This window comes from Macaca nemestrina, chromosome 1 (assembly GCF_043159975.1).
Source record: "Macaca nemestrina isolate mMacNem1 chromosome 1, mMacNem.hap1, whole genome shotgun sequence".
Classification (NCBI taxonomy): Eukaryota; Metazoa; Chordata; class Mammalia; order Primates; family Cercopithecidae; genus Macaca; species Macaca nemestrina.
In genome coordinates this window covers 125,747,321-125,775,277 of record NC_092125.1, presented here as the reverse complement: position 1 = coordinate 125,775,277, position 27,957 = coordinate 125,747,321, and the positions used below count along the sequence as shown (strand labels likewise).

General features: G+C 35.5%; 1 protein-coding gene across 6 annotated transcripts in view; it reads right to left on the bottom strand.

The window, feature by feature from the left end:
- Positions 1-27,957, bottom strand: part of LOC105489209 (vav guanine nucleotide exchange factor 3) — a 398,407-nt gene that overhangs the window by 37,493 nt on the left and 332,957 nt on the right. For all 6 annotated transcript variants that reach the window (XM_011753898.2, XM_011753897.2, XM_071069536.1 and 3 more), the window contains 2 exons: positions 7,968-8,033; positions 368-402 (listed from right to left, as the gene is read on the bottom strand). In XM_011753898.2, the coding sequence (XP_011752200.1) occupies positions 368-402; positions 7,968-8,033 (101 nt within the window). The remainder of the gene's footprint in view (positions 1-367; positions 403-7,967; positions 8,034-27,957) is intronic.

Here is a 27,957-nt window from a genome sequence, read left to right as displayed (position 1 = left end):
ATCTACTGTTGTCCCTTTTGAGCTAATTTTTAGTTTTAGAAAATGAAATCATATTTTTCTCTCTGCTTTATTAAATACATAAAATATAAGATACATATGCATATGTTCCATTCCTTTCTGTGGCTGGTATCAACTTTATCTGTCAAGGGCACTGGGTGCTCATGAATGCACACACACCTCCCTCTCAGATAAAGATATGGAAAGGTCAGCAATACAAGAATTCATTATGGTGTTTTGTTACATCTGAAAACACCTTTAGCCGAGACAAATGGAAATGGAATATGGTTTACTACCCCCACATTTAAGGCATCCTGGAGCTAAGGGTATGGTATTTCAACCTAGCTACATAAACATTTTTAATACTTACCAGGGTTGGCAAGAATAATCTACTGGTTTGGGCACCTAGGATATAAAAAGGCAAAAATAGATTAAGTTTACTTAAGGGAAGCTTTTAGAAATCAATCATTAATTCAGTTCAGCTGACTCAGCTCTATAAAACCCTAAGTAGCACAGTCCTGGAACTATCCACTGGCAATTTTATACAGAGTGAATCATAGTATATGTCAGATAAGTAAAAAATAATTCATTTCACTTTAATTCATTCTTTCATTCATTTTACTGCCACTGTAACTCTAAGAGGAGAGATAGCAGGCAAATATGAACTGGAAACTTTTAATATTTATTATCAAGGCAATTTAATCCTATCAAAGAAAATTAAAGTGAAAACGTTATTAAGAAAACCAAATAGCACTTTACTTTTCCAAGACCTTGGAAAAACATGCAAATTAAACAATATACGGTGGATGTAGATATTTAATATTTTAAATATTTTATTATTTATTATGAAGGCAATTTAATCTTATCAAAGAAAATTAAAGTGAAAACATTATTAAGAAAACCAAATAGCACTTTATTTTTCCAAGACATTGGGAAAACATGCAAAATAAACAATATACACTGGATATAGACTCTTATTTTGTAATAAATTCCAAATTCTGATTTAAAAATCTACCAACTAGAAATCTTTATTCAGAAAAAAGGCATGAAAAATACTTATTTTTCCTTTTATTTTCTCATAGAACTTTGCACAAGGAAAAATACTGCATTTTCTATTCAAACAAAGAAAGAAAATTTGTAGCAGCTGATGGTCAAATAGAAAATGAACAAAGACAGAGCAGGTATATTAATGTTAAAAATAAGAAATAAAATACATTGTACAGAGAGGGTTACAAAGTTTAAAAATTCCTACGAATAGGAGTAGAGATAGTTTGTCTCATGTCCAAATCTCTGATATATTCATCCCATGCTATTACTGGGATTTTTATATTAGGTGATTGAAAATATTGTTCCCTCATTTGGAACAGTAAAAACTATAGTATTTCAGAGATTAGCCAAGGTGAACATGTCTCTAGCCATGCTAGTCTTCATAACGTGCTGTTACTATTTTGCCCTTCCAGGTTAAGAGTTATCTACAGGTTGAGCATCCCTTATCTGCAATGGTTGGGACTAGAGATGTTTCACATTTTGGATTTACAAAAAATTAGAGTATTTGCATTACATTCAGCATCCCTAATCCAAAAATCTAAAATCTTACATTCTCCAATAAGCATTTCCTTTGAGCCTCATGTTGGCACTCAAAAAGTTCAGACTTTAGAGCATTTCAGATGTCAGATGTTCAAATGAGGAATACTCAAACTGTATCAAAAATCATCTTTCTAATCAGAACATTTGATTATTAATATTCAAATATTTTTATCCTACGGATTACATTTTTTAAAAAACCACTTTGTAAAATCCTGATAAGCAGCAATTAATACTGAAGGTAAATTATACCCATTCTAATCATTCAAATAGTTTCTTACAAATTTTGTTTTCACAAACAAATTGATCTTCAATAGTTTCCCCTTTGATAATAAGATATACATGGCTTCTGAAATCTGATGGGAAAAATATTTACTCTTTCCCCCTCCCTGTTCTTTAAAAGTATAATGTATATTTATTCTTAAACCAAGCTTTCCATAGAGAGTCAAAAAAAAAAAAAAAAAAAAAAAGGAGACAGGAAGGAGGAGAGTAAAGAATTTCAAAATATTCTGGCTGTGGACTCCTTTGGCTGTTAAAAAAGTTGGAGATCCAAAAAAGGAAACAGTGACATAAGATTCTAAAACAGAACAGGTAACTGAGGCTGTTCCACCCTGAAGTGTCCCACTAGAGCTTTTCTCTCTCCAGTGGGTGCATTATGACATGTGAAGATCCAGGACTACCTTCCCAGCCATGATCCCTATTACTCAGGTGGACCCTATCCTTTTCCATCAGTCATGGGCCCTCTGCACTTTCTTCTGTGTACTATGGGTCTTTGTCTGGACAGATACTTCATATTTAAGATTATAGTTAATTTCCTTTTGGGAACTTTTTCATCTTTGAGCATACGGTTACTATTTTTCCCTAACGCCATTTTCTGTCAGCACCATAGTCTATTAACACTGCTAAACTTCAGCTATGAACATATAGTTTTTAAAAAACATTTTATTGAGAATATAGAATCCATACAAAATTATATATATATATACACACACACACATACACACATACAGAAATATTTATATGGGTCTAAATATATATAAATAAATATATATGTGTGTCTATCTATGTGTGCTTCTTCCTGAAGTATATACCTTATGAAGCTAGATGACACACTTAGAAGTGAACTTTGTGTTTGTTTGAATAAACTCTCACTATTTCATCTTTTTTTTGAGAAATTTCTAAGAGGATAGTAATTTCCTCTCACAACTTCTAACATATTCTTATTGTTTCAGATATTAATCCAGACACTGTAGGTTCACATTGTATAATCTCTATTTGGTTCTTTTTTGTAGTTCCTATTTCTCTTTTGAGGTTTTCTGTCCATTCATTATGAACATGTTTTCCTTTGTGTCCTAGAGCACCATAATAGCTGCTTTTAAGATCTTTTTCTAAGTCATCATATGGGAAATCACAGGGTTGATCTCCCTTCATTCTCTTCTCTGTTGAGTATGGTTCACATTTTCCTGCTCCTTTGTATACTGAGTAATTTTATCCTGTATCTTGGACAATTTGAATGAATGATCTACTGCAGAGGCTCTGGATTTTCTTATGTTCCTACAAAGACCTGGCTTTCCTTAAAGTTTATACACAGAATTTGAGGTTTCCTCTCTCTGACTCTTTTTAAGATTTCCTACATCCTTTTCCAGCTGCTGAGACTGCATTAAACTCACTCCTTAGTCTGGTTCTTTAAGCCAGAAATATCATAAAGTTTCTATCTGAATTTTAGCCACCCTGCATGGTACAATCCTGTGCCTATCTTAGAGCTAGTCATAAAACAAAGAAACTCACCCTAGTACCATTCCTTTTTCCAAGTGTCAGTCTTCTCCTGGGCAGTGCCTTCAGATAGTTTTGTTTTGATATTTTGTCCACAACTTGTAGTTATGTGTGGGAGGACTGGCCAAATAGGAGCTATTCAACAGTTACCAGAAGTGGAAACTCTTGTTGCTTCTATTACTGCTGTTGTTAGCTGGGTCTCATAATCAATCCTTTATAGATAACCTATCTTTTGTCTCAGTTAGTTTTAATATTTTGTCTTTAATGTCTTCTAGTTTCATTACAATGCATCCAGGTGTTGATTAATTTTAATGTATGCTCCTTGACTCTGAAGATTAGTTTTATTATAGAATCTGGGAAGTTCTCAGGCATTGTTTATTTGAATATTGCTTTTCTACAATTATCTATTCTCTCCTTCTATTAAATGTATTTGCATCTCATCACTCCATTTTCTGTTTTATTTTTAATTTCTTAATCTCTCTGAATTGTTCTTTGAGAAATTTCTTCAGATTTCTCCTCCAATTTCCTACACAACTGTGTCTGATATGCCATGTAATATGTCCACTAAGGCTTTCATTTCAATTACTATACCTGAATCTTTTTCATAAATACCCAATTAGTGTCTTGCTTTCCTCTTAGATTTTTTCCCTTTAATTTCTTAAACTATATTAAGTATAAAATTTTGAATTTAGTATCTAAAATTCAAATATTTGCTATATTTGTCAGTTTAATTATATATTTTATTGTTTCTGCTGATCTTGGCATAAGGTGGTTTGTTTCTGGATTCATTTAAAGATTCCAAATTGTGAATGTATGTTCCCTAGGACATTATGTATAAAAGTCCTTTGGGAAATATGTGCAAAGAGGCTCTGATCCAGAGAGAATTTGAATTTTCATTGGGAGAATAATTAATGTGGAATTTTTTTTTAATTTTAATTTTTTATTTGAGACAGAGTCTTGCTCTGTCTGGAGACTGGAGTGCAGTGGAATAATCTGGAATAATTTTAAACTACACTTCCAGCTTAGAATTATTTAGGTAGCAAAGCTGGTATGAATTTCAGCCCTTCATCTAGATGGTTTTAGATTTAAAGTTAGAAATTCTCAGGGGAGACTACTTTCCTTTTTTCTTTCCAATCCTGAACCAATACCAAGGTAGGCATATCATCATCAGTGGGATGGATTTTCTCCTAGTTCATCCACCGAGGGCTCCTGGAATCAGAGGTATACCCAATTTTGCATTGTGCTGCAGTTCCAGGCTTTGTCTCTAGTTGCCATATTGCCAGAAATGAAGTTGACTCATTTATGAACTGCCTGTGTTTTCCTCAGTTTTAGGTTTCTACCTGCCTATTTCAGAACTTTTGAGGAGAAGGATGTAGCACATGTAGGAAAATAAATTTTAAGCCCAGAATAGAACATTCAGCACTACTCATGGACCCCTGATAAACAATATATCCCAGAATCAAAAGCAATACCATTTTGCAAACTCCCTCAAACTATCCTCTCCCCTTCAAATTCCCCTCTATGTATCTTCACTTAACTTGCCCTATAATTAAAAAAATGAATCTATAATTTCATTAAGCAGTAAGATTTTAAGTAGCTACTTACTAATATAAAACAACCATATTTAGTAGTCCTGCTTACAATTAGAAGTTACCCTACAACTCTGTCATCTTAAAATTTCTGAACATATTTCTCCTTCTAGCCACTTCTTGGGTCAGCAAATATCATTCCATAGGATTCTATAGGCTGTCTTAATTAGTATTTACCATTGGCAATGTTCTATATACAGCGAGGGACTTGCATTTGCTTTTTCACTCCTTTGTTCATTCATTCAACAGTAATTTATTAAACACCGACTTTGTGCCAGACTATCACTAAAATTTCAAATGCTCATTTTTCAGCCTTATTCAAGAGGATGTAAACAGAAAACAGTACATGGTATATTCAATGCTTAATATTCTTGATTTGATGTCTTTAGGTTCCCAAACTTCTTAATGTTAGAATGTATAATATCCTGCCACCTGCCTACATATATACATCACTCCTTTACAGATAGGAAGCCTGAATCTTGTTCTTACAAAGTCCAAAAACTAGATAGACAATCATTTTAGCTTATCTAATTAAATAAGAGTGATATCAAACTTCAATAATCTTTCAAGACTGTAATGTAATATAAGACAAAAATATGTAACATTATAGATCAATGGAACAGAATAGAGAGCCCAGAAAAAATGCCACACACCTAAAACCATCTGATCTTTGACAAAGCTGACAAAAACAAGCAATGGGGATAGGATTCCCTATTCAGTAATGGGGAGAAACAAAATTATGTCCTTTGCAGCAACATGGATTGAGCTGTAGACCATTATCATATGTGAACTAACACAGGAAAGGAAAAGCAAATAACATGTTTTCACTTATAAGTGGGAGCTAAACATTTGATAAATGGTGCTGGGATAATTGGCTAGCCATGTGCAGGAGACTGAAACTGAACCCCTTCCTTATATGATACAGAAAAATCAGCTCAAGATGGATTGAAGACATAAATGTAAATCATAAAGCTACAAAACCCATGGAGGATAACCTAGGAAATACCATTCTTGACATAGGACCTAGCAAAGATTTCATGACTAAGATGCCAAAAGCAATTGCAACAAAAACAAAAATTGACAAATGGGACCTAATTAAACTAAAGGGCTTCTGCACAGCAAAAGAAACTATCAAGAGAGTAAACAGACAACGTACAGAGTGGGAGAAAATATCTGTAAACTATGCATCTGACAAAGGTCTAATATCCAGCATCTATAAAAAATGTAAATAAATTAACAAGCCAAAAAACAGCTCCATTAAAAAGTGGGCAAATGACATGAATAGACACTTTTGGAAACAAGACATACATATACACGGCCAACAAGCATTTGAAAAAATGCTCAATTTTACTAATCATTAAAGAAATGCAAATTGAAACCACAATGAGATACCACATCACATCAGTAAGAATGGATTTTATTAAAAAAAAAATAACAGATGCTGACAAGGTTGCAGAGAAAAGGGAATGCTTATACACTGCTGGTGGGAATGTACATTAATTCAGCCTTTGTGGAAGCAATGTGGCAATTTCTCAAGGAACTTAAAACAGGATTGCCATTTGACCCAGCAATCCCATTATTGGGTATATACCCAAAGAAATATAAATTGTTCTACAAATAAAGGTATGCATGCGTATGTTCATCCCAGCAATATTCACAAACATGGAATCAATCTAAATGCCCATATGTTTCTGGATAAAGAAAATATGGTACATATATACCATGGAATACTATACAGCCATAAAAAGAAACAAGATCATGCCCTTTGCAGCAGCATGGGTGGAGCTGGAGGCCATTATCGTAAGTGAACTAACACAGGAAAGGAAAAGCAAGTAACACATGTTCTCACTTATAAGTGAAAGCTAAAATTGAGTATACATGGACATGAAAAGGGAACAACAGATTCCAGGAGCCTCCTTGAGGGTAGAAGGTGGGAGGAGGGTGAGGATCTAAACACTACTTACCAGGTACTATGCTTAGAAACTGAGTGACACAATAATCTGTACACCAAACCCCTATGACATGCAATTTACCCAAATAATAAACCTGCACATGTACCCCTAAACCTAAAATAAAAGTTTAAAAAATGTGATATTAGATCACAGAACCACAGAGTAACAGAGACTTTTCTATTCTCTTTGTTTTTGAAAATAATTAAGCTTGAATGAGTGGAGTAAATTATCCTTTAGGGCACATTCTAGAGCCAAGGATGGCAGATTCTCATGTTTCTAACATTAAAAAGAATGTCCAGTTTGGAAATTCAGTAACTACTGAAATACAGCAAGCAAGATAGTTCCCCTCAGGCAATCATCTCCATCATATTAGTAAACAAATTTCATTTATTCTGGAGTCAATAACTTAAAAAATTGTGTGGAAAACGTCACCCATATTACCAAATGGTGATATTAAAATCATGTTACCCTAAATAGAAATTTATCAGTATCATAACACACCAAGGAGTACATTTTAGGTTACATTCACCCATAATATTAATTGAGCAAATGTTCATTTATTCTCCTTTTAGCTGTGTTTTATATTTTCAGAAAATTCCATTATGACATTATATAAAAAGTAATGACACACTATATAAAATATATGTAGACCTTTGGCTGAAAAATTTGTGGACTTTTCATTTTCTAGCAAGCTTTCAAAGACATCAGCTGAAGTGTAATATCGCCCTATAACCCAAGTGACTGGAGGCAGACCGTACCATTCTCAGTTCAGTGGGAAAGGGGAAACTTGTACAATGCATCTAATTTGTGGCTGTGGTTTATTTCTTCTAAAACCTTTTAGACAACTTAGTTTTATAAATTCTGCTAAGTAAAATTTGCCTCTTCTATATATTTTCTTAATATTTAAAAACACATTCTGACAATAGAACCATAGTGATGTTGAAAATAATGATTCTTCCAGAAAACGGTAATAAAATGAATAATCGATTTGGCCAGCATTCTTTGTAGATTTTTGCACAGTTAATCACAGCGTCAAAAACAAAATGAAGCAAGAGAAAATTAAGATACTTACACATGGGCAAGGCTTGACTGCATCACTTGGAAAAAATCCAACCTCTCCAGATGCTAAATTTCTGCCCTAAGAGAAAAAAAATGCCAGTGTTGAAAACAAATTTACCACAAATGATAACCCCATGATACCCCATACATAGCACTGTTACTTAGGATCCTTAGAATTCCTTATGTGTTATATCTAGTCCTGAGCATTAACTTACTGTGGTTCAGAAAAGGAAGTAAAAGCAGAGATAGTTTTCCTGGTTGTTCAACTTTACAGGTGGTTTCAAGTCATGATCATAAAATAATTCAAGTTTATTTTTCAATCTACCCTTCAATTTTGTTAGCTTTGTATCTCTCAATCCTGTAGAACACTGGACACCAACGTTTTTGGCCCTAGGGATGTGGGCTGAGGTGGGGTAGGTGCTGGGGGCGTGACAGGTGGCTTCGGGAGGAAACTGTTCCACCTCAGGCATTAGATTCTCATAAAGGGAGTGCAACCTAGATCCCTCATATGAGCAGTTCACAGTCAAATCTGCACTCCTATGACAATCTAATGCCGCCACTGATTTGACAGGAGGTGGAACTCAGGTAGTAACGCTTGCTCATTAGCAGCTCACCTCCTGCTGTGTGGCCCAGTACCTAACAGGCCACGGTTCGTGGCCCGGGGGTTGAGGACCCCTATGATAGAGAGATAACAGCAGTTTCTATCTTTCACCTTTATATTCGTTGGCATAAGCAGATCATATGAATTTTGTGAAGGCATATAATTAATTATGAATTCCATATAAATGGATGCTATTGGTCTAACAGAAAACATGAGAATGTCTATCTAGCAAGATGAAATTTCAAGATGTGAAAATAGAAAACAATGTAAGTTTTGGATGATTTTCAAATGTAAAAAGAAATAGGATACTTATTAACAGAAGAAGACCATAAGATTTTGGAGAATAGGACTCTATTAGGTTGGTGCAAAAGTAATTGTGGTTTTTGTCATTAAATTGCAAAAATACTAATACTTATTGAATCCTTAATATGTGCTAGACACTGCTCTGAGAGTTTTATTTAATCCTTGCTATAATCTTTATGGTAGATCCAATTACTATCCCCACATTACAGATGAGGAAAATGAGACACAGAGAAGGTAAATAATCTGTCTATGGTCACAGAGCTAACAAGTACAGAGCCATAAATCAAACTCAGATGTTCTAATTTCAGGGCTCTGCACTGCCTCTCTGTACAAGCATAATAGAGACTCATGAAAAAGGACAGTGGGACTTAAATATAAAAAGTAGTTAGGAAACAATTTGACAGTGATAGCTGAATTCTATCATTGGTGATGGCATTTCTTTAAAGGTGTTGTATGTTTTAGAAGACTTAAACTTGCACCAATGTGGAATATGGCTCCTAGATGAGTCTCACTTTTGGAGTTGTGAATATCACAAGGAAACTGATACCACGGTAAGGAAAGGGATTGGAGGGAGAGAAACACATGCTGAAGATACTATATAACGGAGTCTGCTGAACTGGCCAGTGGATTAGATGTGGGAAGAGAAGATGATCTGTTTCTGAGTTAAAGACTGGAAAAAGAATGAAGAATGGAGGTAGGAGATGACTAGAGAATCCATCCAAACAACACAGACTTAGATGACTTAGAGTGGAATCTGGAAACTGGAGCAAGGCTTCATCACTTGGAAAAAATGTAGAGAGAAGATAGAAGACAGAATTTACAGAAATTAGTGAAATAACAAGGCAGAAAGAAACGATAAGGAGAGAGAGGAATCAGAGACCTGGGAGGGATGGCAGCAGTAACTGCAAGGTTGGAAGAACTGTTTCTTTCATTCAGCTGTGTTTATCAAGTGCTCTATAATAGTTTATATTCAGCATGGCAGTAAGATACAAATAAATAAATATGGTATTTGTGACTATACCACTAGCCAGACTTCTATATATAAATGCACTGCAATGCTACCTGAGTGCAAAATATAAGGGTGTGTGGTGGGAACCACACACTGATTAAGCTCAGAAGAGAAAAGAATAAGAATGCTTTAAAAAACAAACAAGACCTTTGAGAGTACACAAAGGAAAGAAGTCTATTTTGCAGAGGAAAGTCCAAAGAGAGAGCTCTGAAATAGTCTTTCCAAAGTACATTTGAAGACGTATCAACAAATTGGAAAATTATGGCTATTATAAAAATAGTAAACTGCCAACTTCCACTCTTCTTCAGAACAACAACAAAAGACTTTATTCTATAGAATGCAGAGTACACGAGAATAAGTGATATTTTGTGACAGGGTATGTTGGCCAATGCAATACTATCTACTTTCTCAGAGCAAACCTGATGCAGAGCCCCTCATGTACATTGATACCTTCATTCTGTTCCTCCTCCAAAACTCAGTTCGCACATTACCTACTCAGTCATCTCTTCCCCAAGGAGCAGATCCCAGATTGAATCCCATGCCTATTCTCCCACCGCACCTTTCCATACGCTTGGTGATACATAAAGTATTAGTGCTTTGGTAGTATTCACTTCTAGTAGTATATGTAATTATTGTTCAACATGGTCTTCTCTATTAATAGACTGTGAGTTCCTGGCATAAGGGATAATCTCTCAGTCATTTTTGTATAAGAAGATGTCAGACACAGAGTAGGCCCTTAACAAATGTTTCTAAGGGGAGATATAACTCAATCTGAGAGTTCCCTGTCACTGAGGAGCATGGCCCTAAATTCTTCCTCATTAAAAATAATAAAATACAGCCATGTGCCACATGATGACATTTCAGTCAATGACTAACCTTATAATGATAGTGGTCCCATAAAATTATAATATCATATTTTTACTGTACTTTTCCTATGTTTAGATACACAAATGTTATAACTGCCTACAATATTCAGTGAAGTAATATGCTATACAGGTTTGTAGCCTAGCAGCAAGAGGCTATACATGTAGCTTAGGTGTGTAGTAGGCTACACTATCTAGGTTGGTATAAGTACATTCCATTAACACTTGTACAATGATGCATTTATTGTATGTATCACTGTCATTAAGTAACCCATGACTATATGTCACTTTTTTTTTTCACACAGGCAAGCACTGAAAAGGATTAAGCTGCCCGTTTCTATAGGAAAATATTCATACAGTGACATTCTTTGACTTGTCCCTGACATGTTCTATAAGGACAGTGTTGGGGAGTGCAATGTCACAAAGCAGAGAAAAGAGGATGAGAACCCAAAGAATAAAAGAGTGGGAAAAAGAGATGAATTTTTTAGCTGGTGAAGGCATATGGACTGGCATAGTTGTTTCTTTCTTTCTTCCTTTGTAGAAACAGGTGTTACACACAAAAGACATAAACGGGAACTGGAAGCATACTAGACGGTAGAGGAAGAGACGGCGGTTGTATAAGAAATGCTCTAAAACTAGATGAACATATAATTTTCCATTCAAATCAGGACCTTTTGAGAGTAAACGGGTAGTTACTAATAACTATGCCAGAGCAAACGGCATAAATTGAACTGTTCTGGGTAAACAAGTACACATGGTCATCATATCAAAACTCATTTTGTTCTTTTCACCTCGTTTAAAGGACACTCTTGGAGGTCCTTCAGGAGGGAAAAAATTTCACTAAACAGGCTGCCAATGTCATTTTGAATTGTTTTTTTCTTTAATAAAATGCCCTAGAAGTTCAGGACCATTTCTTAAATGGTCATAGGCATTCCTTAGATGACAGAGTGATGAGAGATAATTTAACCTACTTTAATATATGAATAAGGTTACAATTACTTACTAATTCCTAGTCTCATCACTTTTAGCTATAATATGTGCTATATTCAATAACTTCTACTTATTAAAAATATAGCTATCCTACAACATTTGGAGGATTCAAAACAAAGTAGTGTGTAGGAGGGGTTTCTTTGGTTTCTTGGTGGATGTGTGTGGGATGTTGGTATGGTAATTCATTAATACTAATGGATGGAGCAGCTGTCAATCCCCTACTCATGGATGAAATTGCAGACTGTAACTATGAAATAGAACAACTTCAAATGCAATGATTTAGTGCACTTTATGTGATGATATGAGGTTTTTACTAATCTTAGTGAGAGACATGCAACTGAATTTCCTTCTTCTTTACATTACTGTGTGGGCATTTTATTCTGGGTCAGATAATAAGCTTGTCATCCCTTTTATGAGTATTACAAATGCCAAAGATAGGGAATCATCTTTCAGTTATCCTCCTGCCTTGTATTTGTTCTGTAAGTCCCTTAACATCTTCAAGGTCAACTTGAAAACATTCCTCTCTCATACTCACGTGTCATCTGATATACCATACGGTGCTATCTTTATATGCATTTATTCTGCAGGGCATCTCTGTACTATGTGATGAGACTTCCGTAAATCTAACAGTACAGGTTGGGTCATTCTTATGAAAATACATTCTTTGGAAAGCACCTGAGAAAATAGCTTATGGGTAGTATATGGGGAGAAAAAATCCACCTTTATAATTTTCATTCAATCACCTAGAGCAGACATAAAGCCAAAGCATATTAAATTATAATTCATAAAATAATGCCTTTTTCCTGAAAAACAATTTTTTTTTCCTGTAGAAAATGTATCAAACTAAAATTATTGACAACTTCCTCTGACATTCCTGAACATCACAAACATAAAGGCATACTCAGGCACTTATTTATTTCTAACTGACCTTAGGTTTTAACTATTCTTCATTTTTCTTCAATAAGAATCCACACTGAATCATAATGAATTAAAACTACTTCGGTTTGCTGGTAGAAATGATATTCACAATCTACCTGTACAGAGAAATACATTAAGGTATGCCAGGATGCTAGAGCTAAAACCTCGTTTTTAAACCCACAGACAAGGATGGCTTAAAATGACAAAGCATATCTTCTGAAAATCTTAATCGTAAATTGCTTGGCTTCTAACTCTGTAAAAAGGAGAAAGAATTGCTTTGAGAAAAATACAGTGTCTCTTCCCTGTGCCTCATTTATCCCTTTAATACTACCTGGATTGGAGCTTTAATGCACTCCTGGAATAGCACTGAACAATTTGAAACAGATGTGGAAAGCTGAATGTAAAAGGGACAGATTAATGGATATTTATGAACGATTGGAAATTCTCCCAACTTACAATGCTCTAAACACTCTCAATGTATGCACGACGGTGCTGTGGAGATTACTAAGCAATTTATCACACATGGGTAATGGCCAGAGCAACTGTCACCCTGCCCAGTCACTTCCCGCTGTCAGAAATATACAGGTTGAATGTTTGGGGAAAGAAGATGTACAGCAGGGCCATGAATTATAGGAATATAGGTGAATACACTGTACACACAAATTAGTTTATTGATTGGATGGGCAGATGGAAGGAAGGAAGGATGGACGGAAAGATGAACACACAGCTTTTGGAATTATTCTGATGATGTTTGTGAGGACAAGCAATAAAAGAAAAAAAACAGCAAAGAGGAGGCGATCAGGAAAAGACCCAGTCAGAAACTGGCCATTGGTAAGGAGAGATTTTTAATCACAGCTGCAGCCATATTGTAACCATCATCAGTTACATATACATAAGGGATAGTTCTTGGAAAACACAGAAAGGCAGTATCATAGGATGTGTCATCAGAAGAGCTTGTTCTATTTCTAGCTCTGCTATAAAAAGATGCGCAACCTTTTGCAAGTCTCAGTGGTAAAACAAGGATGATGACAAGATCTGCCACACATGCCTCACCAGGTTGTTACAAGGATCAAAGAATTAATATGCATGAAAGTACTTTGCAAATGCTAAATACTTGTTTTATTTTATCCATAATATTGCTTTTTGATTATTGTCAATCAGTTATTTCATTTCTAAGTTTTCCTTTGTTATTTGGCCCATCCATGTGTTATTAAAATAGAAATGTCTAATCCTGTGTATAATCCTACCACTCTCTTCATATTTCAGTAAACTTGCTAAGCCGCAAGGAACATAGACTCTCATATCACTTTCATCTGAACAGGAACTATTATATTCCTGATAGTCCATTCCTTTACTCAGATGCTTTCTTGGCAGTACACATATTCTTTCATTGTTAATTGCCTCCTATATGATGAGTAAGATATGCATTTTCTACCAGTAAACACCTTGAAAACTTGCCAAGCATAACTGCATATGGTTATATGATGGCCACTACCATTAATTCCAAAATACTCATGCACACATACAAAACCATAAGCTATGTATTTTTGTTATTTCTTAGTCAAAAGGGGATATGATCCTTAACTTTTGTCCAATGTATAAACAGTGAAAGTTCATGAGGTTGTTCAAAAGACAATATAAAATATCCATATCTCTGGCATATTTCTCTTGTAAAGTGACTGTCATTGGCTTAGAATTCTGAATAAGTCTAAGAAACTTGTACCTTGGTCCAGGATCTCTGAAATTAAATTTACCTTCAATTTGTATGGGTTTATAATTGCATCGAGTCATCAAAACATATGACAAAGGCTTCAATTATAGTTGATGGTTTTTCCAATTCATACAAAATTGTGTTTACTACATCTCTGAAATTTTGGCAGATGGAAGTGTCAAAAACCCTTAAAAATTAAAAGTTGTGAAATGTATACTGAGAAAAAAAAAACCCACTAAAAGCCATAAGCTGTACATCTACACTTATTAGATTTGAGATGAATACAACACTGGAACGAGACTTTACCAAGTGTTTTTCCTGTTATTCAAAAATGTATTTGGTGAGGTCCCTGTGTAAGACCTGCAGCAAGAAAGGGAATCCTCTGATTATGGGTGTCTGAATGCTTTTTCTCCAAAGTCTCACTGGGTGGGATGTACATGATACAATCCTAAATTATAGTCTTATGACTGTGTGTGTGTGTATGTGTGTGTGTGTATGTGTGTGAAGTAAACAAGAGAATACCTTTAATGACAGAAAAAAAAATTTGGGCAAGCAAAAACCAGTCTACATGTAGGTAAGTCAAAGCCCACATTGTTACTCAATACAAAATCTGGAAAGAACCAGGTTCTACCACATCTTGGTGAGAAGCCATATAACCCAAAACCAATCCAGGCTTAACAAAGGTCCAAAGAAATCTGCTTTTCTAATACTGGCAGACAACAAATGAATGTTTTTCTATCCTTGGCAATTTTAATCATAACTAATCACAAAAGAAAATACTCTGAGTCATAGAACCACACACACTAAATGCTCATGGCAGCATGAGATATTTTTAAAGAATGTTACTTTTCTACTAAGAGCAAAAGTAGTGCTTTAAAGAAAAGTTTACTGACTTCTTAATATGCACAAGGCACTGTGTTACAAACTAAGGAATTAAAAATGAATAGACATGGACAGGATCTTCAAGGATCTCATTCAGACAATGTCATTTCCTTAAATTCACTTTAGCTTTGGTTCTTTCCACAGATTTTTGTGGTATTTTTGATGAGGAAAAAACCTGTGAGGTGATAATTTGATACGACTAGGGAATTGGGTGCCTGGGTTTTATTTTTGGCCTTCTGATCTTGAGTAGGTCATTCAACCCCTCTTGGCTTCATTATCCTCACCTGTGAAACAGAGTGCACGACCTAAGGATTTCCAATGTCTCGGCTACCACCAATGTTCTTTGCTTATATAAGCACTTTTGCAATGCCCCCACAGTACTCCACTCAGTCATGGTTGGTCAAAAAATATTTGACCCACAAATTCTTAATTAGGGACAATGTGTGCCAGTAATTTAATCTTTTTTTTTTTTTTTTTTCTTTTTGGGATGGTGTCTCACTCTGCTGCCCAGGCTGGAGTGCAATGGTGCGATCTCTGCACACTGCAACCTCCACCTCCCAGGCTCAAGCGATTATCCTGCCTCAGTCTCCCAAGTAGCTGGGATTACAGACGCACACCACCATGCCCGGCTAATCTTCGTATTTTTAGTAGAGACAAGGTTTCACCATGTTGGCCAGGCTGGTTTCAAACTCCTGACCTCAAATCATCCACTCGCCCCAGCCTCCCAAAATGTTGGGATTATAGGCATGAGCCACCGTGCCAGGCCAGTAATTTAATCTGATAGCATTTATTTACAGAAGACAAGGACATTTCAGCTTCTTAATGACATTTTTTAACTCAGTGTGAAGCGGTCTATTTTCCAAAGCACATAAAGGTTGATTTGTTAGAAATTGCATTCATTAATTCATTCTTCAGGAATTCAAATTATCATGAATAATTAAAATTCAATATATGTTATAATTTGATAAATTATTTGGCCACAATTCTTAGGGGCATGTGCATGTGCATACTCTACTGAAACCACTTGTGGTGTCAAATCAATAATCATGTCAGATGGAATTCCAAATTCATGGCCCACTGAAAGTATTCTGTGATTGACACAAACTTTTAGTAATTATGGCAGAATGTAGCTTATATAGTAATAAAATAATGGAAGAAAAAGGACCACAACAGAATTTCTCAGAACTTTCTCCCATAATGTTACTCCTTTACTCTCCAGAAAAAAAGAGATAATACTTCATTGTCTGAACTTCTACTTAGATGGCAGTGTCCTCATCTAGGTACATTATAACCTACATTGCACTATACCAAGTATTGGAAAAATACAAGAACTGTTAACCAAAAACATCCATCTTGAGAATTAACAATGAGGACCTCACCCATTTTGTCAGGAGGCCTGCCAATTCCCATAATACAGTCTGTACACTTGGAAACATTCCTGCAAACTCAGTTTATTATCTATTTAATCAAAGCCAGTTGACAATCACCCAGGGAAAATGTTTCTTACAGGCCTTTACTAATGCCTATTATCTTCTATAATCATCTCTCCCAAGGCCTCCCTTGTTCTAGTGCAGTCACACACTGCCTTTTTCTCCTTTCCTGTAATTAGGGACTCTGATTTAACTCAGTATTTACAGGCAAATACCTGTCAAAATCAAGGTCTCATGATTACAGGACATATTAATGCCAACTGCGCCTCTACGCTTTCACAGAGCTTTTTATCCCCATGGCCACAATTTCAATTCTGCCTTGGCTTCTACTGATTTTACACAAGGGATGGGGCTAATACATCAGTGGTGAGAGGCAGTTTAGAAGAAAAGCCAAGATGAACAGTGGGACACCGGGAAAACAAGCTCCAACACTGCCTTAAAAGGATCATTGCCATGATAAAATCTAAGTTTGAGACATTATGAAGAAATGCCCTTGGATAGGAATCTGAAGGGGAAAAACGCTTACCAGTTCCCAGAGACGTTTACTCTCTGGTTTATAACCCAAAGCAATGAGTCTTGTGGTGTCCAGAATCAGTTTTCTTAACAAAGGAGATCTGATTCTTTCTTGCATTTCTGTAATGTTCTTATTTGCCTCTGACTATGATGCATACTAACACTTGAATTTTTAGATCAGAAGGAAAAATACACAGCTTTCGAAAATTCTACTGGAGCTAATATTGTTGTGTGGTCCAGAAAGGATTAGAAGTCTCCTTTTAATGTAGGGCAAAGGAAAAGAATCCTTTGAAGTGACTGACTTCTGAAGCTTCAGGGAGAGGTGCTGGAGGAAAGATCTACTAACTCCACTCAGCCGCACCTCCCTTCTCCAGGCTCAGAGGGTTTCTGGGTTGTGCGTTATTGCACAGATCACTCACATTCTCAGTCACATTCCCTAGGCAACGTTTGTTTTCTGTAAACCCCTATCTCACTCTTTCCTTCCCCATCTCCGTCACTCTCTGTGAGGTATCTTGGGTCTTCCTCAATCAAACCTGCTCTGAGAAAAGGGCTCATGATTTTTACCCTGATGATTATTTAAATCAATCAATCTCTTCAGAATTGATCATTTGCATTTTTATGTCTAATTATGAAGTAAAAAGTTTAATCTCTGATTAAAGAAATTTCAAAAACTGGGTATGAGAATTGGGAAGGCAGAATAGTCTTCCATGAGACCATATGTGCCAGTGAGACTCTTCACATTAAATACGGGGAAGAGGAAACCTAAAAACAAAACCAGAATCAAAAAATACCTGATTATCATTTTCCATTTCTGGAAAATAAAGCATATCTTTCAAAATCATTAATCATTATACCCAAATACACTTTTTTCTCCTTTTCAATCTCTTTTCAACTTTACTTCCTATGATTCTCACAACACTCCATGAGTCATTTAAGAATTAAAATCTCATTTTATAGATGAGAAATTTGAGGAAACAATGTTAAGTAGTTTTAAAATTATTCTGAGAGAAAAAAGACACATTTAAATCTGACAAGATGAATAAATACTTTAATGGTCTTTCAAATGACACCATAAAGTATAATTTAATAAACAACTCATTTTAAAACTTGTAAATAACACTTTACGGAGATCATAACTCTGAATAGACTTATTCATTCCAGACCTATGGACTAAATGCCTATTTCATTCTAGGAACTGAGATAAAGTAATGAAAGTCATAGCTCTTATATTTCTGGAGTGCTCTAACCAGGCAGGAAGAAGGATAAAAAGACCCTTAGGACACAGTATGATGGGTGTTACGATAGAAACCCTTTTGGTTCTGAGAAGACCTCACAAAAGGTGACCCAGTGTTGTGCCTTGATGGTAAAGAAGGATTTAGCTGACAGAATGGGGGCGAAAGGGAAAATCCAGGAAGAGGGTAACATATACACCAATGGTTGGAGCTTTGAGAAAACAGGTCTCCTGTGAAAAAGATCCCCGTAATCAGCCCTTCATTTTTTTTATTCAGCTTAAAATGAAGAAAAAAATACTTGTAAAAAAAGAGAGTCACTCGGACTGTTTGAAGACCAAATACAGCAGTCCCTTGGGAGGTAAAAATTCTTGACAAGGTAAACTAAGACAAGGGCCAGTTTACAGAACATTCATCACCATTGTGTCTGGATGGCTGAGAGGATGGTAGTGGGGAACCCAGCACCTGGTTGCCCCTGGCCAAGTCAAGAGCCCACCACCCCCCAGGTTCATTGCCTCTGAAATCAGCACAACTAGAAATGCTTCCTTCCTCCTGAGAACCTCCAAGTTCTCTCTAAGCTCAACTTACTGTCTGACTTTTTATTTTCTGTGTGACTCTTCCTGTTACACAAAAAGTTATACATAAAGTGATGCTTTGTTTCCTAATTTTTCTACCAAAAAAGAACAAAACTGCCTTTAAAAGTGTGTTTTCCTTAGAGGTGTTAGAGAATTAAATGACTCTCCTAAAACAAAGTACAATGGTCTAACATATAGAACTAAAGTAGGAGACCAAAAAGTCTGAAAAGGACTTTAGTTTTAATTCTACAACTGCAATTTTATAAACAGGTGATAAATTTGGCCCTTTAAAGTCACAGTTCTAGACGGAGGTAACACGATTTTCCATTTACCCTCTTTATGAAGACCTTGTGAATTAATCAGAATGTGGGTAAAAACATTTTCACTCCTTAGAATAAAGATCATGTAGATGCGTGATTAGTAAGCGTGAAGTTTCACAACTATTTTCTAAGTTATTTAACTTTCATTGTGGATAAAAATATATATTATTTTTGGCACTGATTACAGTTCTACTGCTTATAATTGCCTTTTGGTTCCAATTAGCTTACAAAATTCTCCCTGTGGAACATTTGAATATTTGTAAATGACAATGGAGCAAATAAAACCCCATGATATAAGACACAGAGTCCTCATTGTTTCACAGCCTTTATTCTAAGAAGAAAACACATGTAAAGCATTCTATTATAGTAGAAACCATAGATGATGCGGCTTAATTTTACATTTGCCTGTTTCTCTGTCTTGCCCTCTCTTCCTTTGTGATAAGTATAGTTTATCTTTTCTGGAAAAATAAAGTTTGTAATATGAATAATTTCTTCCAGTATGAGGGATATTCTCAGGAGTTACTAAGACTTTATTATCACATATTGTAACAAAGACTTAAAAGCAACATGCTTATCATCATCAATTGGATGACATGATCAGAATTGTCCTGTATGTTGTTACGCTCAGTAAAAACTATGCCTTACACCTGCACTAGAAAATGTGCCCCAAACGGCCAATTTCCTATTTTATATTCATTTCACTCGAAGACAATTTTTATAGAGCTTTCAAGGAAAGAGGAAGAAAAAAAAGAAGACGACAAAGAAGAAAAGAAAATGCTGCCAAAATGAATCCTTCAATGCGAAGATTGAACAGAGTACATTTTTACAGCTCAATTGATAATTCATTGTTTGAAAGAAGTAATAATGAAAATGCCGATAGCCCATTCATTCAATAGCATTAGAAATTACTGTTGTTATAATAATAATGCAGACTAAATTAATAGCTATTCAAAGAAAGAAAGTTCCTGATATATAGTAGAGGATAATTTGTATTCTCCTGACATAGCATATGTGGAAAACACGACAGTCTACTACAAAATCTGACTTCCCACACTAATGAGTGAAGTCATTCACTTGCAAAAACAGAGAAAACAGGTTAGAAGGCATAACTTCTCAAAAATTTCCAAATAAGCCAAAGGACCTAACTAGTACAAAATACATTTTTGAAATAAAATACAAAGCCATTGTAACAGTGCAATAAGTTTTCTAGATTTTTATCTATAGGTTTAATGCTAGATATATTTGCAACAATATGAGTTACAAAAACCTTAATAAAAAAAACTCAAAATGAAAACCAGGTGCATCACCTCTCCTGAGTTCTGATCATTCCTTACATCATGGAGGCCTCCAGGTTAGAAACTGGTTCTCTAGTTTCTGGTTCTCCCAACATGAAACACAGTCAGTCACATAGTAGGCACTTTATAAGTATCTGAATGGATGAATGGTAGGATAAAAGGATGGAAGAATGGATGGGAGGATGGATGGATGGATGGATGGATGGATGGATGGATGGATGGATGGATGGATAGGAGCCATTATTTAATGGGCACTGTGCTAGAATTCCTTTGTGTATTTGTTTTATTTTGTATGTGGTGATTGCTACTTCCACTATACAGATAAAACTGAGGCCCTCTTCAGAGTAAGTAATCTATTTAAAGTCACACTGGTAATAGATGGCAGAGTCAGTAACATTCAGCAAAATAAACTATCATTTCCTAAACACGTAACTGGCTTCTCCAGAGCTAAATATGTACACTCTGAAGATTAGGAAGGAACCAGAAAGAGGTGCTTAAAAACTATGTTCTCGAAAACAATTAAAAAACATTCCCAGTGAGGGAGTCACATATTTTAGGATTCAAGTCATAAAGTACATGTCTTGAGTATGAAAATCAGCAAATTGACATAAAAGGGACCACTGTAAACATGCCTAAAGACACACATGGCTTCAAAGGATCAACCAGTCCATGACTCCACATTTAGACCCAATAAGGAGGAAAGGTTTTTGTTCAGAATTTTTTTTAAAAAACATGGCATTGTAGATCACGCCATTGAGTAAGTGCAGATTCAACCCAGTTTCCTACATGTACCTTCCATATGTCCAGTCTATGAAACAAAAGCTAATTTAATCATGACAGCCTTGAAACACTGTAAGATCTTAAAGTGCTTTTTCAATTAGAGAAGACTATATCAAGTTCAGTACAAAGATTGTTTAGCAAGTGATTTTTTAAATCATGCACTAATTTGTCAAAAAGTTACCCCTTATTTGGTAACTATCAAAGCCAAAGTATTGTAACACCTTATTTTGTAGCTACGCTTAATAATACCAATTATCAACCAGTGAGCTGGGGATAATGTCAAAATTACTATGGAATCTTACCAATTAGATCATCAAATCAACGGCTCACATTAGATTCATCTGGGGTTTTATACAACTTACTTATGCCTAGGCTCAACCAAGGCTACCTGTGTCTTAATCTCTGGAAGTGAGGCTGTGTGTTGACATTATTGCAAAGCTCCCCAGGTGATTCAGTCAGGCGGGTAAGCACTGCTCTGGTATAGCCCCACTCATGTAACACATGAAGAAACTAAGCTATACAGTGATTAAATGTCTTGACCGAAGCCATATAGCTATTTGGCTACAGATACATGACTTGGATTTAGTTTTTCTCATACTGCCAGCAGTTCATTTCAATAAAACTAGCATTTGTTGGTGAAAAATTATTTGATTGGTTTAGAAGTATCCGTAACACAATTCTGATCCAAGTTACATCTGTGTGGGAAACATGAGATGAACTTTTAATATATGTGCAAAAAGTCAAACATATTACTGGCTGCTGGCAAGCAAAAATGGTTCTTCTAAAGACAGGAGACCTAATGACAAACCAATGATAGGAATTGATAATTGAAGTGTGAGCAGTGTCTGAGTAGTGAACAGAGTTGGCACTCAATGCACACTTGCTATCTGAAATAAATGTGTTAATTGGTTTTCTCTGTTCTAAACATTAGCCTTATTTGTTTCTGATCATATACCCCAAACATACCCACATATCTTGTCATCCAAGGGTTCTCATTTGTCCTATGATTCTCCTAAGTGTCTCCAAAATCATTCTAATACTATGCCAGAAAATCTCCAAGTTTATAGGCTGCTGAAAGGAAATGACAACTAATAATGTCTTTCTTTTTGTCTAGAAAGAATAGGAGGCAGTAACATTCAGTAAAAAATGGCACTGGGCTAGTTGTCCCAGAATCTCAATTACAGTTCTACTTTTAACATTATGTGGCTGTGAGGAATGAAGGAAATAATGAATCTCAAAACATGAAAATAATTGAAAGCACCATCTAAACCTAGTGTGATAGGAAAAAATAGTGAATAAATGAAAAAAAAGATACTATACACAATTAAGTTTTACAAATCTAAGGTTTAAGAAGAAAAGATGGAAAGGAACACAGAGCTTGGTTAGAAAAATATGAATTCCAAAATTATCTTTTTAAAGCTAAATGCCTCTAAGCACACATTTGGCTAGGTTCTAGGACTCCTGCGTGACCTTCAGAGTGATCTCAAACATCAAACTTTTCAAGCCACTTATAAGCACCAAGATCTTCAACATTTTGTGGTTGGCTTGACTACTTCCTGTCCCTTTCTTTGTTATGAAAAACTGATTGGCTTTCAGTGCCCTTGGAAGAGCTCAGAAAACCAGTTTATTCTTAGGGCTGCTCATGCGGCTTCAAAATGTTTTCTGTCTGTGGCACACTGTTATTTTGGTATCCTGGTGAACCACATCTACTGGGATTTGATTGGTATGGTCCCCTTCCTCTTGTATCTGGGCTGGACATGTCTTGCTTTAACCAACAAAAAGTGGCAAAAGTAATTCTGCACCAGTTCTGGTGTTTAGGTGTAAGACGGTCCAGCAGTTTCCACTTTTACACTCTTGGGAGCCAGTTACCATATAGTAAGTCTAAGTACCCTGAGATCACCATGCTGTGAGGAAGATAAGGAGCCACTGAAGAGGTCAATGTGCAGAGAGCCTCCACTGAGTTCCTAGACAAAGGCTAACACTAACTGCCAATCCTGTGGACACGGGCATTTGGGATCTTTCAGCGGCTCCCAGCGCCCCAACCATGAACTGAAGCAGAAGAACCACATCATCCATAGCATTATGAGAAATAATAAATTGTTGTACAATAATCACAAAACTGAAACACCGTCACAAGTTTGATGATGACAGTGAAAGAAACTCACAAACCTAGTTTCTTTAATTAGCATAAAGACAGCCACCATCCCAATATCCCTAAGGTGCATGAAGTTTAGGAAGGCAGCATGAGCTTCATCATAAACAACATGATTGTAAAACAAGTGCTAGAGTGTAATAGTAAAGAGCTTGGACTCTTGGCCAGAATTCCTATGTCTGAATCACAGCTCTGCTAAGTTACTAGCTATATGTCTTTGGGCAGGCTATTCAACCTCACAGTGGCTCAGTTCACTCATCCATAAAATGAGGATAATAATAGTAATTCATTTCATATAATTTTCATTAGTATGATATGTATTAATAAAGGTATTCTTAAAACTCTACCTTGTACATAAAAATGTACAGTGAATATCAGTTGTTGGTGCTACTGTTGTCATCATTACTATAAGGAAAGAATAAATAAGAGAGAATTCTGCCTGGTTAGAAGACACTGAAAATCAAAAATGCATTTAATACATCTACCATACTGAACATAATAGTTTAGCCTAGCCTACCTTAAACATGCTCAAAACAATTAGCCTGCAGTTGCTCAAAATAATATAACACAAAGTTTATTTTATAATAAAGTACTGAATAGCTGATATAATTTATTGAATACCGTACTGAAAGTGAAAAACAGAATGGTTGCATGGGTCCTCCAAGTATAGTTTCTACTGCATGTGTATCATTTTACACCATCGTGAAGTTGAAAAATCAGTAAATCAAACCATCATAAGTCAAGGACCATCTGTATTTTGGACTGACTGAAAATGAAAATACAGAGCTTTGCAAAATTTTGGGAAGGCACCAAAGTAGCACTTAGAAAGAAATTTGCAGTACTAACTATATTAGCAAAAGAAAGGAAAGTACACAAATCAGTGAGCAAACACCCTACCTTAACAAACTAGCAAAAGAAGAGCAAATTAAGCCCAAAAGAATAGATAGAAAGTAATAAAAATCAGAGCAGAAATCGATGATACAGGAGAAAAAAACAATAGAACCAATAAAACCAAAAGCTGGTTCTATTAGAAGATCAATAAAATGTATACCTATCTAGTCGGGTTGACCAGGCAAAAAAAGATACATTAGTGATATTGGGAATGAGAGAGATAATACAACCACAGATTCTACAGATATTAAAAGGATAATGAAGAAACATTATGAATAAAAATTCATGCCATTAAATTTGACAACTTAGACAAAATGGACAAATTCCTTGAAAACCACAAACTACCAAACTCACTCAAGGGGAAGCAAATAATCTGAATAGCCCTATGTTTGTTTTATAATTTTATTTTTTTTAACTTCTAGGCCAGGTGTGCTGACTCACGCCTGTAATCCTAGCACTTTGGGAGGCTGAGGAGGGCAGATCACTTGAGGTCAGGAGTTTGACACCAGCCTGGGCAACATGGTGAAACTTCGTTTCTACTAAAAGTACAAAAATTAGCTGGGCAGGCGTGGTGACGTTCACCTGTAATCCCAGCTACTCCTGTGGCTGAGGCATGAGAATTGCTAGAACCCAGGAGGCAGAGGTTGTGGTGAGCCGAGATCCTGCCACTGCACTCCAGCCTGTCCAGCCTGGGCGACAGAGCGAGACTCCGTCTCAAAATAAACAAACAACAAAACAAAACCTTCTACTAAGCAAACTCTAGGCCTAAATAGCTTCCCTAGTAAATTCCACAAAACACTTTGGGAAGAAATAATGCTAATTCTATAAATCTCTTTTAGAAAATTGAAGAGAAGGGACTAGATCCCAACTCATTCCTTGAACATTACATTATTACCCAAACCAGGCAAAGATATTACATGAAAATAAAACAAAATATAAAAAGGGTAATATATAATTGCTATTTGGGATTTAATCATAGAAAAGAAATGTTGATTTAACATATGAAAATCAAATTTGCCACATTAATAAAAACAAAAAAAATTTTATCATCATTTCAATGGATGCAGAAGAGCATTTGACAAAAATCCAACATCTATTACTGATGAAAACTTGCAGCAAACTAGGAATAGAAGGCAATGTCCTCAACTTGATGAAGGGCATTTATGAGAAACTGCAGATAATGTCATACTTAATGGTAAGAGACTTAATGTTTTTCTCTAAGATCAGGAATAAGGCAAGGATATACTCTCTCATGACTTCTATTTGATATTTTACTGGACATTCTAGCCATTGCAACAAGTCAAGGAAAAGAAATAAAAGGCAATCAGATCGCAAAAGAAGAAGTAAAACTCTGTATTCATTGGCAACGTGATGTCTACATTAAAAAATCTGTTGGAATCTACACAAGGAAAGCTACAAGAACTAGTAAGTGAATATAATAAGAGTTAAAGAATAAGGGATCAACATACAAAAATCAACTGTATTTCTATATCTCACAATTTACAATAGAAATTAAAATTTTAAAACTCATTTATAATAGCATCAAAGTGAAATGCGAAATAATTACAGATAAATATGACAAAAGATGTATATGACCTTAACTCTGAAAACTGAAAAAACACTTCTGAGAATTAAAGACCTAAATAAATGAGGAGTATAGTATGTTCAGTGATTGGAAGACTCAATCTTGTTAGGATGTCAATTTTCCAATATTGATCTACAATTCCATGTGATCCCAATCAAAATCTCAACAAGCTTTTTTTATTGGTGAAGTTGATAAGGTGATTGCAAAATTCATAGACAAGCAAAGGACCAAAAAAACTCAAAACACCTATGAAAAAAGGAAAAGAATAAATTTGGAGGACTAACATTGTCTGACTTCAAGACATCTTATTAGCTGCAGTAATCAAGACAGCATCACATTGGTATAAAGATGGAGAAAGAAATCAATGTAACAAAATAGAATACAGAAACAGACCTACAGATATATAAAGATATGTATACACACACACATATAAAGATATATATACACACACATATAAAATATACACACAAAGACACATACACACATATATAAAGATATATATATACACACATATATAGATACATATACATAAATATATGTGTACACACACATAAAGATATAAATACACACATATGTATGGACAACACATTATCTACAAATGTACAAAGACAATCCAGTGGAGAAATAATCGCATTTTCAACAAATGCTGCTGGAACACCTAGATATCCATATGTAAAAAATCCCTGCCATTAGTACCATATTAAAAAAAAAAAACAACAAAAAAAACAAGCAAATGAAAAAAAAAAACTCTGAGGGAGTGAACAGGCAACCTACAGAATAGGGAAAATTTCTGCAATCTACCCATCTGACAAAGGGCTAATATTCAGAATCTACAAGGAATTTAAATAAATTTACAAGAAAAAAATCAAACAACCCCGTCAAAAAGTGGGCGAAGGATATGAACAGACACTTCTCAAAAGAAGACATTTATGCAGCCAACAGACTCATGAAAAAATGCTCATCATCACTGGCCATCAGAGAAATGCAAACCAAAACCACAATGAGATACCATCTCACACCAGTTAGAATGGCAATCATTAAAAAGTCAGGAAACAACAGGTGCTGGAGAGGACGTGGAGAAATACGAACACCTTTACACTGCTGGTGGGACTGTAAACTAGTTCAACCATTGTGGAAGACTGTGGCGATTCCTCAAGGATCTAGAACTAGAAATATCACTTGACCTAGCCATCCCATTACTGGGGATATACCCAAAGGATTATAACTCATGCTGCTATAAAGACACATGCATGCGTATGTTTATTGCGGCACTATTCACAATAGCAAAGACTTGGAACCAACCCAAATGTCCATCAGTGACAGACTGGATTAAGAAAATGTGGCACATATACACCATGGAATACTATGCAGCCATAAAAAAGGATGAGTTTGTGTCCTTTGTAGGGGCATGGATGAAGCTGGAAACCATCATTCTCAGCAAACTATCACAAGGACAGAAAACCAAACACCACATGTTCTCACTCATAGGTGGGAATTGAACAATGAGAACACATGGACACAGGGTGGGGAATACCACACACCGGGGCCTGTCATGGGGTAGTGGGAGGAGGGAGGGATAGCATTAGGAGATATAACTAATGTAAATGATGAGTTAATGGGTGCAGCACACCAACATGGCACATGTATACAGATGTAACAAACCTGCACATTGTGCACATGTACCCTAGAACTTAATGTATGAAAAAATAAAATAAAATAAAGTGGCCTAATGAGTTAAAAAAAAAAAAAAACCTCAAAATGAATCATAAATCTAAATGTAAAACCTAAAACTATAAGGCTTCCAGAAGATAACAAAGGAGAATGTCTTTGTAACTTTGGGGTAGGCAAAGATTTGTTAGATGTAATACCTTTAGCATGATCCATATAAAGAACAAATTAACAAATTGGACTACATAAAAGGTAAAAACTTCTGCTCTATGTATGACATTATCAAGA